Raw genomic sequence first — 17,963 nt, forward strand, 5'->3', positions numbered from 1 at the left:
AGACTTTGAGGTCAGCTTTCACAAGAAGCTCTGCCATAGTGTTGATATGGCACAGTTTCAGGAGTGGGCAGAACTATGGAAAGGCACAAGCAGAGAAGCTGAATTCACCAAGCTATTTCTCTATTTATAAGAACTCTCCTTCCTCAGTACCCTTCCATCAATCTCTCCCAAGTTCCACACCTTCCAAGAAACCTTCTGATTACTAATTTATTAAGGAAATTGGTATTTAGAGGTGAATAGGAAATGGCAATCCACTCCAGCACTCTTGCCTGGAAAATCCTATGGATGGAGAAGCTTGGTAGGCTACAGTCCATGAGGTCGCAAAGAGTCGGACATGACTGAGCGACTTCACTTTCACTTTCACCCGAGTAATGATCACAATTATTTCAGACATAGAAAGAAATCATCCTCATTATAAATTAATAAATTGATTTTCTGCTGCTTCTCTATTCTCCTGGGAGTGCAACAGATGTAAATTTCCAGCCATCTGATTCATTCTAGACACTCTAACAAAATCAGGTCTCTGCACCAGCAAAGCTGAGGATCAGGCCATGGGACACTGGACAATACTAAGGCCCTATTCCTCCAAGACTGTGTGTAATTCTGCCCCATCCTCTCTCTCCTCATGGACTCCACTACCACTGATTATCTTATCCTGATTTCTTTATTGATCATGGGCCTTTTTGTGATTTTATTATATTTATATACTTTATTATCAACAGCTTCACATTTTTTCTAGAAACAGGCAACTCTGGCAGAGCCTGCTTACTGCTTCCCTTCATTCTCCTCTTCTTTCTTTCCCAATAGAATCTCCATGCTTTGGCTAAGCACATGACTAGTTAGTTAAGATAGTACTTCCCATCTTCCTTTGCCCTTGTGTGCCCATGAGACTAAGTTCTGGCCAATGGACTGTGAGTGGTAATGATATGTACAACTTCTGGATGCAGAAGGAAGCTTCTTTAAATAACCTCCTTACTTTCCATTGACACCATCACCACCACCATCACTCCCACCCCATTTTCCCTTTCTAGTTGATTGGATTGAAGGTAACAGTGACTGTGAGCCCACTTCTACCCTGCAGACAAGAGCAACACCCCGGAAGCAGAGGAGGAATGAAAGAGAAGGATTTGAAATTTCTGGACAACCTTGTAGAACAGAACCATCCTACTCTTCTTGATTTTCTGATGGGAGAGGTGGGAAACAGCTTCTGTCTTGTTTAAGGCACTCTTAATGTGGTTTCTATTAACAGGGAGTGAATGAAAACTGAGTGATTTCATGATCAATTCCTTGAGCTCCAAAAGAAATGTCCCACCTTCAGCAACAATCTATTCGCATTATTCTTCCTGGTTAAATAGACTTTACCTAATGTCCAGGCCAAACGAGTCATCATGTATGAATTTATTCCCAAGGTCATTAAGGATATTACTTGTATGTACAATATAAACTGAAAGACAAAACACATACACATTAATACGTTTTCCAAAGGGAATCATTGTTCAGTTAATCACCAACAAAATTCTACCTTAATACACATTTTTAAATCCTACCTCTGATAAGTAAGAAGAGGCAAAAGGGCTGTTTGGGGGCAGGAAGTTCAGCAACAGCAGGCAGTGGTGACAGGGAAATGCACTTACTGCAAGCATCTGCTACAAAAAGCCTTACAAGAAGCTCTGAAGAAGCAGACAGGAACTGCAGTGGGGTTCAGAGAGGCACTGCACCGAAGCATAACCACATTTGTAGATCTTGGCTCTGCCATTTATTAACCATGGAATTTGAGGCCAGTGAACTTAACTACTCTGAGTCTCAATGTCCTTTACTGAAACGTGGAGTTAATAGCAATGCATCTTCAGAGAGTATTTCCCAAACGACTGATCTTATTTAATAAGCACCTGAAGTGCTTCTTAAAGACACTGACTCCCAGGTTAATTCCCTGCAGATTCTGATTCTGTAGGTCTGGGGTGGCATCAAACGGATTCATAACATCAGACAGATTTGGGAAACACTGGAAAATGATACTCACATGTTAGCTAACATTTCATTGTCTTGGTTTTAGACCAATTCCCTGCACAAAAGAAAACTGAGGGAGCTCAAATATTGGTCATTATTCTTTTCCTCTGGAACATGGAAGGACCCAAACTCACTGCAAAACCACAGGTATATTTGGACTCCAAATGCATTTCCAGACCATGCCCATAGACATGGAGTGTAAATCCTCAGGAAAGATGGCAATGATTATGATACTCCATTATTTTTTAAAGCACTATTAAAAATCAGCTCTTTCTCTCTTGGGAGTTAGGGTGCCTGAGTTCTTTCACTAACATGCTATTTTTGTTTGTTTGGTTTTGGTTTCCTCACATACAAGATGAGGGAGGTGATATTTGTTCCTTCCAGAAAAGACATTTTAAAAACTACTGTACTTCTAGGATCTTCTAGGACAGGAGTAAAAGAGCAAAGAAGAGAAAATTCTGTACTTGCAGTAGGATAATATCAAAAAACTCTGTACATTTACCTCCAGATTAAGGTTCCTTGGGAGGTGGGTAGTGCTCTTTCTTTATGTAATAATTTTTTTTGGAATGGACTATTTTTAAAGTCTTTATTGAATTTGTTACAATATTGTCTCTGTTTTAAGTTTCGCTTCTTGACCCCAATGGAAGTGGGATCTCAGCTCCCTGAATAAGGATTGAACCCGTACCCCCTGCATTGGAAGGTAAAGACTTAACCACTGGATCACCAGGGAAGTCCTGATGGGTAGTGTTCTTAATTCACATTATTTAGGTGCTTTTCACCCTCCCAGGAGTAGGTTTGGGATTCATCTCACCAGGAAGTGGCAGGGATATCCTGGGGACTTCTAGAAACTTCTAATGACCTATCCAGCGAGCTCACAGAATACTGTCACAAATACTAAGGTACGCTAACACTGTCAGCAGATGTTCTGGGCTCTCTGGACCTTCACTGGCATCCCACTGATGCTGCCACTGCCTGATTTCCCACTGGCCTGGAAAACCACTGGGTGGCCCATGGGGAAAATGTTTTGAGAGAGAGTAGAAAGGAAACCAAGTTCTGTCTTGCACTGTGGATAATGTAGCCTAGGCTAAAATTTTTTAAGAAATTAATTTTTAATTTAGCCCTAAACAACATAAAGAATGAATGAAGAGACAGAGCCAGCAAAAACAACACCCAGTTGTGGATGTGACTGGTGATGGAAGTAAAGTCCAACGCTGTAAAGAGCAATACTGCACAAGAATCTGGAATGTTAGGTCCATGAACAAAGGCAAGTTGGAAGTGGTCAAACAAGAGATGACAAGAGTGAATATCAACATTTGAGGAATCAGCAAACTAAAATGGATTGGGATGGGTGAATTTAACTCAGATGACCATTCTATCTACTACTGTGGGCAAAAATCCCTTAGAAGAAATGGAGTATCCATCACATTCAATAAAGGAGTTCAAAATGCAGTCCTTGGATGCAATCTCAAAAACAACAGAATTATCTCTATTCGTTTCTAGGGCAAATCATTCAATATCACAGTAATTCAAGTCTATGCCCCAACCAATAATGCTGAAGAAGCTGAAGTTGAACAGTTCTGTGAAGAACCTACAAGATCTTTTAGAACTAACACCCCCAAAAGATGTCCTTTTCATGATAGGGGACTGGAATCCAAAGTAGGGAGTCAAGAAATACCTGCAGTAACAGGCAAATTTGGCCTTGGAGTACAGAATGAAGCAGGGTAAAGGCTAATAGAGCTTTGCCAAGAGAACGAATGGGTAATAGCAAACACCCTCTTCCAACAGCACAAGAGAAGACTATACACGGACATCACCAGATGGTCAATGTCAAAATCAGATTGATTAAATTCTTTGCAGCCAAAGATGGAGAAGCTCTATACAGTCAGCAAAAACAAGACCGGGAGCTGACTGTGGCTCAGATCATGAACTCCTGATTGCCAAATTCAGACTTAAATTGAAGAAAGTGGGGAAAACCATTAGACCATTCAGGTATGACCTAAATCAAATCCCTTACAATTATACAATGGAAGTGAGAAATAGATTCAAGGGATTAGATCTGATAGACAGAGTGCCTGAAGAACTATGGATGGAGGTTTGTGACATTGTACAGGAGGCAGGGATAACACCATCCCCAAGAAAAAGAAAGGCAAAATGGTTGTCTGAGGAGGCCTTACAAATAGCTGTGAAGAGAAGTAAAAGGCAGAGGAGAAAAGGAAAGATATATCCATTTGAATGCAGAGTTCCAAAGAATAGCAAGGAGAGATGAGAAAGCCTTCCTCAGTGATCAATGCAAAGAAATAGAGGAAAACAATAGAATGGGAAAGACTAGAGATCTCTTCAAGTGATAGAGGGATACCAAGGGAAAGATACCATGCATCTTTTCATGCAAAGATGGGCTCAATAAAGAACAGAAATGGTATGGACCTAACAAAAGCAGAAGATATTAAGAGGAGGTGGCAAGAATACACAGAAAAAAGATCTTCATGACCCAGATGATCAGGATAGTGTGATCACTCACCTAGAGCCAAACATCCTGGAGTGTGAAGTTGAGTGGGCTTTAGGAAGCATCGCTACAAGCAAAGCTAGTGGAGGTGATGGAATTCCAGTTGAGCTATTTAAAATCCTAAAAGATGATGCTGTGAAAGTGCTGCACTCAACATGTCAGCAAATTTGGAAAACTCAACAGTGGCCATGGGACTGGAAAAGGTCAGTTTTCATTCCAATCCCAAAGAAAGGCAATGCCAAAGAATGCTAAAACTACGATACAATTGCACTCATCTCACACGCTAGTAAAGTAATGCTCAAAATTCTCCAAGCCAGGCTTAAACAGTATGTGAACCATGAACTTCTAGATGTTCAAGGTGGATTTAGAAAAGACGGAGGAAACAGAGATCAAATTGCCAACATCCATTGGATCATCGAAAAAGCAAGCTGCTCATGCTGCTAAGTTGTTTCAGTCATGTCCGACTCTGTGCGACCCTGTAGACGGCAGCCCACCAGGCTCCCCCGTCCCTGGGATTCTCCAGGCAAGAACACTGGAGTGGGTTGCCATAGCAGAGAGTTCCAGAAAAACATGCATTTCTGCTTTATTGACTACATCAAAGCCTTTGACTGTGTGGATCACAATAAACTATGGAAAATTCTTCAAGAGATGGGAATACCAGACCACCTGACCTGCCTCTTGAGAAACCTGTATGCAGGTCAGGAAGCAACAGTTAGAACTGGACATGGAACAACAGATTGGTTCCAAATAGGAAAAGGAGTACGTCAAGGCTGTATATTGTCACCCTGCTTATTTAACTTCTATGCAGAGTACATCATGAGAAACGCTGGGCTGGATGAAGCACAAGCTGGAATCAAGATTGCCAGGAGAAATATCAATAACCTCAGATATCCAGATGACACCACATTTATGGCAGAAAGCGAAGAAGAACTAAAGAGCCTGTTGATAAAAGTGATAGAAGAGAGTGAAAAAGTTGGCTTAAAGCTCAACATTCAGAAAACTAAGATCACAGCATCTGGTCTCATCACTTCATGGCAAATAGATGGGGAAACAGTGGAAACAGTGGCTGAATTTATTTTTGGGGGATTCAAATCACTACAGATAGTGACTGCAGCCATGACATTAAAAGATGCTTCCTCTTTAGAAGAAAAGTTATGACCAATGTAGACAATTTATTCAAAAGCAGAGACGTAACTTTGCCAAAAAAGGTCCATCTAGTCAAAGCTATGGTTTTTCCAGTAGTCATGTATGGATGTGAGAGTTGGGAGAGGGTGGGATGATTTGGGAGAATGGGAATTCTAACATGTATTCTATCATGTAAGAATTGAATCGCCAGTCCATGTCTGACGTAGGGTGCAGCATGCTTGGGGCTGGTGCATGGGGATGACCCAGAGAGATGTTGTGGGGAGGGAGGTGGGAGGGGGGGTCATGTTTGGGAACGCATGTAAGAATTAAAGATTTTAAAATTAAAAAAAAAACTGAAAAAAAATAAAAATAAAAATAAAAACAGTTGATGATCCATAAAAAAAAAAAAGAAAGCTGAGTGCCAAATAATCAATGCTTTTGAACTGTGGTGTTGGAGAAGACTCTTGAGAGTCCCTTGGACTGCAAGGAGATCCAACCAGTCCATCCTAAAGGAAATCAATCCTGAATATTCATTGGAAGGACTGATGCTGAAGCTGGAACTCCAATACTTTGGATACCTGATGCAAAGAACTGATCCATTTGAAAAGACTCTGATGCTGGGAAAGATTGAAGGTGGGAGGAGATGGGGATAACAGAGCATGAGATGGTTGGATGGCATCACCGACTCAGTGGACATGAGTTTGAGTAAACTCTGGGAGTTGGAGATGGACAGGGAATCCTGGCATGCTGCAGTCCATGGGTTGGAAAGAGTTGAACTCGACTGAGCGAATGAACTGAACTGAACTGAACTGAAAAGGTATAAATATTAACTAGATCCTTAATCCAAACATTTATAAAATCTTTTTTTCTTAGTATATTTAATAAGCATTTCAGTTTTCACTCTGATGCTATGGGAACTGGAATGCTCTAAATAGGGTACTGGTTTTTTCATACTTTCTGACAGCTCTTGAAAAACAGCATTTGTGTGTTCAACAACACCTACTGAACATTTACTAAGCTGTCAAGTGTTTTACTAAGTATCATTGCGATCTTCAACTTAAAGTCCCACAAGTCTAAAAAACTCACCCAAGATCACTCAACCTGTGAATGGTGGGGCCCGAATTCAATCCCAAGTGTATCTCACTCCCATAGCCATCACCATTACTTGATATTTGGTCCCTTTCACACCGTCAATATTAACTTTCCTCCATAAGTTCCTTTCTACTTAAAAGAATGCATTCTCCAAATCTAATTTTTTACATGGTTAGCTTTTATTATTGGGTACTATGAAAAGTGCTACAAAATAAAATGAGTAAATATAAATAATCATGGGATATGATTTTTCTTACCAGCTGTGGTGACTCCACTCTTTGTTCAGCCAGATTATGAACTTCAGGAGCAAAGAGTAAGCTAAAAACTCCTTTAATTCCAGACCATGCTGTAACAATTCCCCACCTCCAGTTGTACTCATAACTTGAATGTATCAGAACAGGGCTCACTAACATAACAGTAACAAACCTGTTGAAAGAAAAACATTTAGTTTAAATAACACCTTATGTATTCATGTGTTTTGGGGCTTGGGGTTTTTTTTGGGGGGGTACGGTTGATACTATGTAGCAAATACTAAATTTCATGAAAATTTTTTCAGAAAAGAGAAGTCAATCCAGTTTATTGATAAGTTGTTCAAACTTTCTGGAACTAACCAAATCTACTATCTAAATTTTGCATATAATACTCAAATCTTGAAAAATAAGGCTAGAAGTTCTATACAAGTATAAGAAATTATCATTAATACTAGTGTGTGCTGTTTAGGATTTTGGTAGTAAATCCCTGCAGGGAAACTTCTTCAGATAACATTGACAAACTCCTTGGAAGGTCATGACAGGATTCAGAAATTAGACCAGAAGGACCTGTCATGAGGAAAAAGTAAAATCATTGTAGACACTTTAATAAATTTAGCTCAACCAAATTTTTTGAGCTGCTACAAGAAAGTCAAGGTGAAAGTCGCTCAGTCGTGTCTGACTACAACCCCATGGATATACAGTCCTTGGAGTTCTCCAGGCCAGAATACTGGAGTGGGTAGTCATTCCCTTCTCCAGGGGATCTTCCCAACCCAGGGATTGAACCCAGGTCTCCCGCATTGCAGGTGGATTCTTTACCAGCTGAGCCACCCCAAGAATCGTACACTAAATCACACAAATAATTTCAATTCTTGCCTCCTTTCACTATAGATTATTTTTCTATAGGACTCTATGCTAAAATTTAGATTCTACCTGTAATCGACTTGCATCTCATTGTCCTTCAAATGAGATTTCAGCAGAAATACAATTGATATATTTCAGCTTCAAAAAAGATATTGCGTATCAGTCACTTAGCTATGAATTTCATAAGACAATTTAGAGGATTCCTGTTATCTACAATTTGCCATCTATAATATATACAATTGATTTGGGCAAACTCTTCAGGATCTACGGGTCCTCCTGGTCTAATTTCTGAACCCTGCCATGACCTTCTAAGGAGCTTGTCAGTGACTCAGACAGTAAAGAATCTGCCTGCAATGCAGGAGACCTGGGTTCGATCCTTGGGTTGGGAAGATCCCCTGGAGGAGGGCATGGCAACCCATTCTAGTATTCTTGCCTGGAGAATGCCCATGGACAGAAGAGCCTGGTGGGCTATAGTCCACAGGGTCGCAAAGGGTCAGACATGACTGAGTGACTTAGCATAGCACAGCACCTCCACCTTGCATTTAAGTCTTTTGCAAAGTAATTACCAACATTTTCAGCCTTACTAAATGATTTTTCTCTAAAATACCATTGAGTTCAGATGAAATAGAACAACTGATGTCATTTCCTGATATCAAAAAGAGAAAGGCAGTTTAGCAAAGGCTCTGGAGTCAGTCTACTTAGGTTCAAATTTAGACTTTTATTACTATGAAACCTTAAGCAAGTTATTTAATCTCTTCAAGCCTCAATTTCTTCATCTGTAAAATGGAAAAATAATAGTCATTGAATTGCCTCAAAGGACTTTCATGAAGATTCAACTAAATGAAGTAAAATTCATAGGGGTTAGAATGATGTTTAGAGGGTGGTCAGCACTTAACACATGCTAGCAATGATTATGACATCCAGGCCTTTGTTTGACTCACCATCTCCAACACATTTTTCTCAATAAGTCTCTTTACAGCATAAAGCAAAGCGGAACTAAAGAGCCTCTTGATGAAGGTGAAAGAGGAGAGTGAAAAACCTGGCTTAAACTCAACATTCAAAAAACTAAGATCATGGCAGCTGGTCCCATCATTTCATGGTAAATAGATGGGGAAACAATGGAAACCGTGGCACACTTTACTTTCTTGTGACATACTGTGCACAGTTAATGTTAAATAAATGGCTTTATCATAGTTGTGACAATAATAAATGATGATGAAGTCAACAAAATGTTAGGAGCCATTAATCTGGTTCCTGGGGTGCTCACACTTAAACATGTTGAAACAGTTTCCTGCATCTCATCTCCATAGATTCAAATCAGTTAAATGGGATGAGCTCATGAATTTGCATCTCTATCAAGCTCATTGGTTATGCTGATGCTGCTGTTCTGCCCTTTCTCTCTTTACATGAAACCTTGAAGAGTAAATAGACTTTCCCTCAGTTCCATAGCAAGCTATTGTCAGGACCTTGACAACAATACAGGTTTCCTGACTGCATGTCCACAGCTCCTTTTGCTATAACCCACTTCTCAATTCTAATTCTGGACTTGAGAACCTGAGTCCCGTAAGCAAACTTTAAATTATAATCCTTACCTTACAAAATTCACTGTTACAAATAAGATAAATATGAAAACTACAGTGTGAAATTGAAAATATTTGACTTCTCCACATCCAATTACGATGCCAAAGAAAGTGTATATTAAATGTTGGAATGTACATGAAAACATTATTAGAAACCTAGGATAAATGGAAAGGAAATCACACTTTAAGGGATGTGCTTTTTTTTAAAATAGTTTCCTTTTCACATTAAAGCATCTAACACATATCTACCATTCTTGTCTTAGTAGAGGTCTTTGCCTCCATCACCACTACTGTCAACATTTAAAAACTATTTTGTTGGAATCAGAAACAGACTCACAGATATAGAGAACAAACTAGTGGTTACCAGTGGGGAAAAAGAACAGCAAGATAGGAGTAGGGGATTAAGAGATAAAAACTACCATGTATAAAATAAATAAGCAACAAAGATATATATAGCACAGGAAAATATAGCCACTGTTTTATAATAACTTTAAATGGAGTAAAAACTATAAAAATATTGTCACTACCTTGTATTATGTTGAGATTAATAAATATTATAAATAAACTATACCTAAATAAAAATTAATGAATTTCATTGAAAAGTATTTTGTTGGAACTAAAATACATCATTTCATATTCCCATCACCCTCATCACACCAATATCTGTGGGCTGCCTCTCTCGCAGCAGAGTAGTAAGATCGAGGCAGAAAAATAAAGATTCCACCCCCCACCAAGTTGGTGATGTGGCGATTTTGCTGAGATGAGTTGGCAGCATATCCATGTCAGACCCATGACTGAAAACCACAGCTGAGTCTACTGCCAGGAGCCCCCTGTTTGGTTAACCCTGACTTTGTAATAGCTGACTGGATCCCCTCAACACGCTCTGCACTACTTCTCCTTTTGTGATTTGCATGAAAGTCCTTTATCCAGTATTCTTGTCTGGAGAATCCCATGGACAGAGGAATCTGGCGGGCTACAGATCACAGGGTCACAAAGAGTTGGACATGACTGAGCGACTGAGCAGGTACACTCATGCCCTTATCTTTTTTTTTTTTTTTCAATTTTTTTAACTTAAGGATAATTTCTTTACAGAATTTTGTGGTTTTCTGTCATACATCAATAAGAATCAGCCATAGGTACATCCATGTCCCCTCCCTCCCAAACCTCCCTTCCATCTCCCTTCCCATCCTACTCTTCTAAATTGTCACAGAGCACCTGTTTGAGTTCCCTGAGTCATACAGCAAATTCCCATTGGTTATCTATTTTACATATGGTAATGTAAATTTCTATGTTACTCTCCCCATACATCCTACCCTCCCCCTCCTCCCCTTCCCCCAGGTCCATAGGTCTGTTTTCTATGTCTGCTTCTCCATTGCTGCCCTAAAAAGAAACTCATCAGTACCATCTTTTTAGATTCCATAGATATGCATCAGTATATGATATTTATATTTCTCTTTCTGACTTACTTCACACTGTATAATAAGCTTATGAGAACTGACTCAAATGCATTCCTTTTTATGGCTGAGTAGCATTCCATTGTATATATGTACCACAGCTTCTTTATCCATTCATCTGTCAGTGGACATCTAGGTTACTTTCATGTTCTGCTGCTGCTATTGCTGCTAAGTTGCTTCAGTCGTGTCCGACTCTGTGCGACCCCATAGACGGCAGCCCACCAGGCTCCACCATCCCCTGGATTCTCTAGGCAAGAACACTGGAGTGGGCTGCCATTTCCTTCTCCAATGCATGAAAGTGAAAAGTGAAAGTGAAATCGCTTAGTCCTGTCTGACTCTTTGAGACCCCATGGACTACTGCAGCCTACCAGGCTCTTCCATCCATTGGATTTTCCAGGCAAGAGTACTGGAGTGGGTTGCCATTTCCTTCTCTGACTTCCATGTTCTAGCTGTTGTAAACAGTGCTGCAATGAACATTGGGGCACATGTGTCTTTTTCAATTTTGGTTTCCTCAGAATATATGCCTAGCAGTGGGATTTCTGGGTCATATGGGCACACTCATGCCCTTATCTTGAAGGTCTCTTCTGTCTGACTTCTCATCTACCAAATTCCTAAAGATGTTGTGAGGCTGACTCTAATCCCCTACTCTTCAGGAAAAATATCCTCAGCACACTCAGTGGACATGATACTCCTCTGAGTCCCCACAGTGCCAGTCATCTACAACACTATGGTTCTCAAGCTGAGAAGCACATTAGAACCACTCAAATTGCTTTCCAAAAATCTACATGTCTTGTGACTTCTCTGGCCTTCCAGCGGTTAGGATTTCTCCTTCTAATGCAGAGGGTATGGGTTTGATTCCTGATCTGGGAGCTAAGAACCCACATCTCGGAGCCAAAAAACCAAAACATAAAGCAGAAGCAACGTTGTAACAAATTCAATAAGGACTTTAAAAATGGTCCACATCAAAAAAAAAAAAAAAAAAACAACTTAAAAAAAGCAAAAACAAAAATATACACATCTGACCCCACCTCCAAAAATTCAGTGCTTAGGGCCTGGGGCTGCTCTGGCTCCCTGTGGTATCACACCTGGGTCTGGGCCAGGTCTGACTTGTACAGTCAGATCTCAAGTCCTGCCCCTTCTTGAACCCCTCTATTCAGACCTCCCCTTTCAGAGGACTGGGTAACCATCTGTCTGACCCACAAACCAGTCTCCCTATAGGTAAGCCTCAAGATCTACACTGGGAAAGAAATGTTAGGAAGCCTCATTTTAGCTGCAGATTGAAACCATGTTCTCTGATACAGCATTACTCCAATCAAGCAGACAGTCCACTTCTCTACCTGACTCCTGTTGCTTGATTCCGTTGATTCAGAACTCCTAACAGAAAAGGATATCAGTGGGACCTCAAACCCTACAGCTTAGTTTTATCAAAATTCAGAAATGATGGAATAACTGACTGAGTAGAAGAATTTTTTAAATGTCTCCACAGGACCTTAAGAAATGCCTTACATATAGTAAGATTCTGCTGCTGCTGCTGAGTCGCTTCAGTCATGTCCAACTCTGTGTGACCCCATAGATGGGAGCCCACCAGGCTCCCTGTCCCTGGGATTCTCCAGGCAAGAACACTGGAGTGGATTGCCATTTCCTTCTCCAATGCATGAAAGTGAAAAGTGAAAGCAAAGCTGCTCAGTCATGTCCAACTAGCAGCAATCCCAGGGACTGCAGCCTACCAGGCTCCTCCATCTGTGAGATTTTCCAGGCAAGAGTACTGGAGTGGGTTGCCATTGCCTTCTCCAATAAAGATATAATTATTTATACTTATTCATAGTCTCTTAAATAAACACATCCATCATTTAACAATGAGTGTCTTCTGAGAAGGGACTTATTTTCAAAGCCCCAAACCTAGGATACAATGTCCAGGCCATAGGAGATACCAGAGAAGGCGATGGCAACCCACTCCAGTACACTTGCCTGGAAAATCTCATGGACGGAAGAACCTGGTAGGCTGCAGTCCACGGGGTTGCGAAGAGTTGGACATGACTGAGCAACTTCACTTTCACCTTTCACTTTCATGCGTTGGAAAAGGAAATGGCAACCCACTCCAGCATTCTTGCCTGGAGAATCCCAGGGACAGGGAGCCTGGTGGGCTGCCGCCTATGGAGTCTCACAGAGTCGGACACGACTGAAGCGACTTAGCAGCAGCAGCATAGGAGATAATAAGAAAGGCCTGGTTGAATACATATAAGAATAAACAATTGAATGAATAGAATGAGTAATTTATAATGATGCTGACAGATAGCATGACTGAGCTCAGAAAACTGTCCAAAATTCAGAGGAAAAGGATATGTTCTTTCAGCTAGTTATTTCTAAGCTTCTGGTTTTTAAAAACCAGTAAAGTGTCATTCACATATACACAAGACTAAAATAAGCTACAGAGGCCATTTTTTTAAAAGTTACAAAGTAATTTTTTTTTTTAAGTGCCATCTTCCATGACTGGAATTTCATGAGAGAAATGACATTTTAAACGTCTAAAATGTATGAAGGACATAATTCCAGAACAAAAAAATAGTCCCTTATATTAAAGCAACAAATCTTCATGGGAAAACTCAGGATAATGGCTTATTTTTCTCATTTCAACACTGGCTTTCATCCAGTGTGAGAATTTATACACTAGACTATGACTCGGTATGAAATAGTTCTGAGACAATTCTATAATTTAGCACAGCTGCTCAGAGAACGGCTAATGCATTTGTCTGAGAAGACAGGCAAATGGCTTTTACTCTGTCCACAGATATTCTTATTACACCAGAGGTAAAGCTAGATTAGGGTTTGCTGGTATTGCACCTTTCTGCTACTTTTCTTTTCCCAGCTCTTTCCACACTATGATACTGTCATTCAGGTATGTTATGTAGCAAACAAATGAATAAAGTAGTTTTTAAACTTCTCACAATTCAATTTTTATCAAAGAGTTATAAGAAGTACTATGATCTCTGAGCCACTGATATTACATTATTCATAATAGGAATATCAATTCATAATAGGAATGTCAATAATTACTGGTAACTTAAGTTCTTTTCAAATATGACTGGCAGTATAATTAAAAATTAAAAGAAAAGTTATAAAAAGAAAATTTATTATTTTTGTGAAGGCATTTAAGCACTAAACTTCTATGAGACCTATACCAAGTACAAAATATAAGACTTACTTAGTAATTATCAACTTGATCCTTGGTTTAAAGCTTAAGGAATCTAAATTTAGTCCTACAGTGGCTAAAGCAACTGTACCTGACATTCCCCAAAATTCCACTGAGGAGAAAAAAAAAAAGAATAAAATTAGTTGTGTTCAAATCTGTACATGGAGCTATTTCTCTTGAGTGATGAATTGGGAAATTTAAAACAGTCAGTTATTGCATTTCTTAGAAAGTTGCTGAAAAGGATTGGCCTAATCCTTAGATTGGGGATTGACAAACTTTCTCTGTGAAGGATCATATGCTAAATATTTAGTATTTGCAGGTCACATGGTCCTAGTTGCAACTATTCACCTCAGCTGTTCTAGTGCATAAGCAGCCACAGGTAATACGTAACAAATGAGCACCCAATAAATAATGGACAATGAAATTTTAACTGCAAATAATTTTTGCATGCTGCAAAATATTTTTTATTTGTTTTTTTTATGTAAAAACCATTCTTAGCTCATAGGCAATGCAAAAATAATAGGCATATCTGGCTATAGTTTGCCAACCCCTGCCATAGATCATCCTTGAGGACAGAGCTAATGAAAAATAAGTTTAACAGCCTCTACCCAGCACCTCAAGGACTCTGTGCTGCATGTCCTAGGGGTTATGGCTCAAGCTCAGTGCTTTCTTGGTGACTGCAGGTCCTCAAGCCTATTGTTTTTTGCATGATATAGGCTCCCCTATGTAATTCCCTGGGCTCTAAATAAATGTGTCAATGCAGTCTGAGACAGGAAAACCAACTATGAAGAATGGTTGAACACCACTAATACCAACAGTCCTGAAGGTTACAGAGCCTTCAAACAGTACATTATAAATGTCAGACTGAAGGAAGAAAAAGTACATGCAAGTTCAGAGTAGAAACCCTTTAAACAGGGCAGAGATGGTTCCTCTGGGAATGTCACTTCGCCTTTCTCCATTAGTGTCCCTGTATCTGTAGAATGAGTGTAAAAGAATAATGCCTGACAGAGTTGTGAGAATAAAATCAGATTACACGAAACATGCTTGGCATACTTTTAAAACAAGGAATAAATGGTCATCATTATTATTGTATTATTATTTTTAATGTTCACTTTACTGTTTATTAATTTGAAGAGGATTATATTATTCTTTTGATTGATCTGAGGTAAGAGAAACCCAAGTAAGATGGTAGGTGTTACAAGAGGGCATCAGAGAAACCATACTCATAGAAAATTAGTCAATCTAATCACACTAGGACCACAGCCTTGTCTAACTCAATGAAACTAAGCCATGCCTGCGGGGCAACCCAAGACGGGTGGGTCATGGTGGACAGGTCTGACAGAGTGTGGTCCACTGGAGAAGGAAATGGCAAGCCACTTCAGTATTCTTGCCTTGAGAACCCCATGAACAGTATGAAAAGGCAAAATGATAGGATACAAAAAGAGGAACTCCCCAGGTCATTAGGTGCCCAATATGCTACTGGAGATCAGTGGAGAAATAACTCCAGAAAGAATGAAGGGATGGAGCCAAAGCAAAAACAATACCCAGCTGTGGATGTGACTGGTGATAGAAGCAAGATCCGATGCTGTAAAGAACAATATTGCATAGGAACCTGGAATGTCAGGTCCATGAATCAAGGCAAATTGGAAGTGGTCAAACAAGAGATGGCAAGGGTGAATGTCAACATTCTAGGAATCAGCCAACTAAAATGGACTGGAATGGGTGAATTTAACTCAGATGACCATTATATCTACTACTGCGGGCAGGAATCCCTCAGAAGAAATGGAGTAGCCATCGTGGTCAACAAAAGAATCCAAAATGCAGTACTTAGATGCAGTCTCAAAAATGACAGAATGATCTCTGTTCATCTCCAAGGCAAACCATTCAATATCACAGTTATCCAAGTCTATGCCCCAACCAGTAATGCTGAAGAAGCTGAAGTTGAACGGTTTTATGAAGACCTACAAGACCTTTTAGAACTAACACCCAAAAAAGATGTCCTTTTCATTATAGGGGACTAGAATGCAAAAGTAGGAAGTCAAGAAACACCTGGAGTAACAGGCAAATTTGGCCTTGGAATGCAGAATGAAGCAGGGCAAAGACTAATAGAGTTTTGCCAAGAAAGTGCACTGGTCATAGCAAACACCCACTTCCAACAACACAAGAGAAGACTCTACACATGGACATCACCAGATGGTCAACACCGAAATCAGATTGATTATATTCTTTGCAGCCAAAGATGGAGAAGCTCTATACAGTCAACAAAAACAAAACCGGGAGCTGACTGTGGCTCAGATCATGAACTCCTTATTGCCAAATTCAGACTTAAATTGAAGAAAGTAGGGAAAACCGCTAGACCATTCAGATATGACCTAAAAAAAATCCCTTATGATTATATAGTGGAAGTGAGAAATAGATTTAAGGGCCTAGATCTGATAGATAGAGTGCCTGATGAACTATGGAATGAGGTTCGTGACACTGTACAGGAGACAGGGATCAAGACCATCCCCATGGAAAAGAAATGCAAAAAAGCAAAGTGGCTGAGTGGGGAGGCCTTACAAATAGCCATGAAAAGAAGAGAGGTGAAAAGCAAAGGAGAAAAGGAAAGATATAAGCATCTGAATGCAGAGTTCCAAAGAATAGCAAGAATACATAAGAAAGCCTTCTTCAGCGATCAATGCAAAGAAATAGAGGAAAACAACAGAATGGGAAAGACTAGAGCTCTCTTCAAGAAAATTAGAGATACCAAGGGAACATTTCATGCAAAGATGGGCTCGATAAGGGACAGAAATGGTATGGACCTAACAGAAGCAGAAGATATTAAAAAGAGGTGGCAAGAATACACAGAAGAACTGTACAAAAAAGATCTTAACGACCCAGATAATCATGATGATGTGATCACTAATCTAGAGCCAGACATCTTAGAAAGTGAAGTCAAGTGGGCCTTAGAAAGCATCACTACGAACAAAGCTAGTGGAGGTGATAGAATTCCAGTTGAGCTGTTTCAAATCCTGAAAGATGAAGCTCTTAAAGTGCCGCACTCAATATGCCAGCAAATTTGGAAAACTCAGCAGTGGCCACAGGACTGGAAAAGGTCAGTTTTCATTCCAATTCCAAAGAAAGGAAACGCAAAAGAATGCTCAAACTACTGCACAATTACACTCATCTCACATGCTAGTAAAGTAATGCTCAAAATTCTCCAAGCCAGGCTTCAGCAATACGTGAACCGTGAACTCCCTGATGTTCAAGCTGGTTTTAGAAAAGGCAGAGGAACCAGAGATCAGATTGCCAACATCTACTGGATCATTGAAAAAGCAAGAGAATTCCAGAAAAACAACTATTTCTGCTTTATTGACTATGCCAAAGCCTTTGACTGTGTGGATCACAATAAACTGTGGAAAAATTCTGAAAGAGATGGGAATACCAGACCACCTGACCTGCCTCCTGAGAAATCTGTATGCAGGTCAGGAAGCAACAGTTAGAACTGGACATGGAATGACAGGCTAATTCCAAATAGGGAAAGGAGTACATCAAGGCTGTATATTGTCATCTTGCTTATTTAACTTATATGCAGAGTACATCATGAGAAACGCTGGACTGGAAGAAACACAAACTGGAATCAAGATTGCCGGGAGAAATATCAAGAACCTGAGATATGACATGACACCACCCTTATGGCAGAAAGTGAAGAGGTGCTAAAAAGCCTCTTGATGAAAGTGAAAGAGGAGAGCGAAAAGTTGGCTTAAAGCTCAACATTCAGAAAACGAAGATCATGGCATCTGGTCCCATCACTTCATGGGAAATAGATGGAGAAACAGTGGAAACAGTGTCAGACTTTATCTTTTTGGGCTCCAAAATCACTGTAGATGGTGGCTGCAGCCATGAAATTAAAAGACGCTT

The 17,963-nt window shown here is 39.9% G+C and overlaps 1 protein-coding gene across 1 annotated transcript in view; it reads right to left on the reverse strand.

Moving 5' to 3' along the window:
- The window catches only part of SLC9C2 (solute carrier family 9 member C2 (putative)), a 97,042-nt gene that overhangs the window by 51,078 nt on the left and 28,001 nt on the right, over nt 1-17,963 (reverse strand). Inside the window, exons 7-10 of the mRNA XM_042257446.2 lie at nt 14,076-14,175; nt 9,432-9,575; nt 6,985-7,153; nt 1,363-1,444 (exon numbers count right to left, since the gene is read on the reverse strand). Coding sequence (XP_042113380.1) covers nt 1,363-1,444; nt 6,985-7,153; nt 9,432-9,575; nt 14,076-14,175 — 495 coding nt within the window. The remainder of the gene's footprint in view (nt 1-1,362; nt 1,445-6,984; nt 7,154-9,431; nt 9,576-14,075; nt 14,176-17,963) is intronic.

Source organism: Ovis aries, chromosome 12 (assembly GCF_016772045.2).
Source record: "Ovis aries strain OAR_USU_Benz2616 breed Rambouillet chromosome 12, ARS-UI_Ramb_v3.0, whole genome shotgun sequence".
Lineage (NCBI taxonomy): Eukaryota > Metazoa > Chordata > Mammalia > Artiodactyla > Bovidae > Ovis > Ovis aries.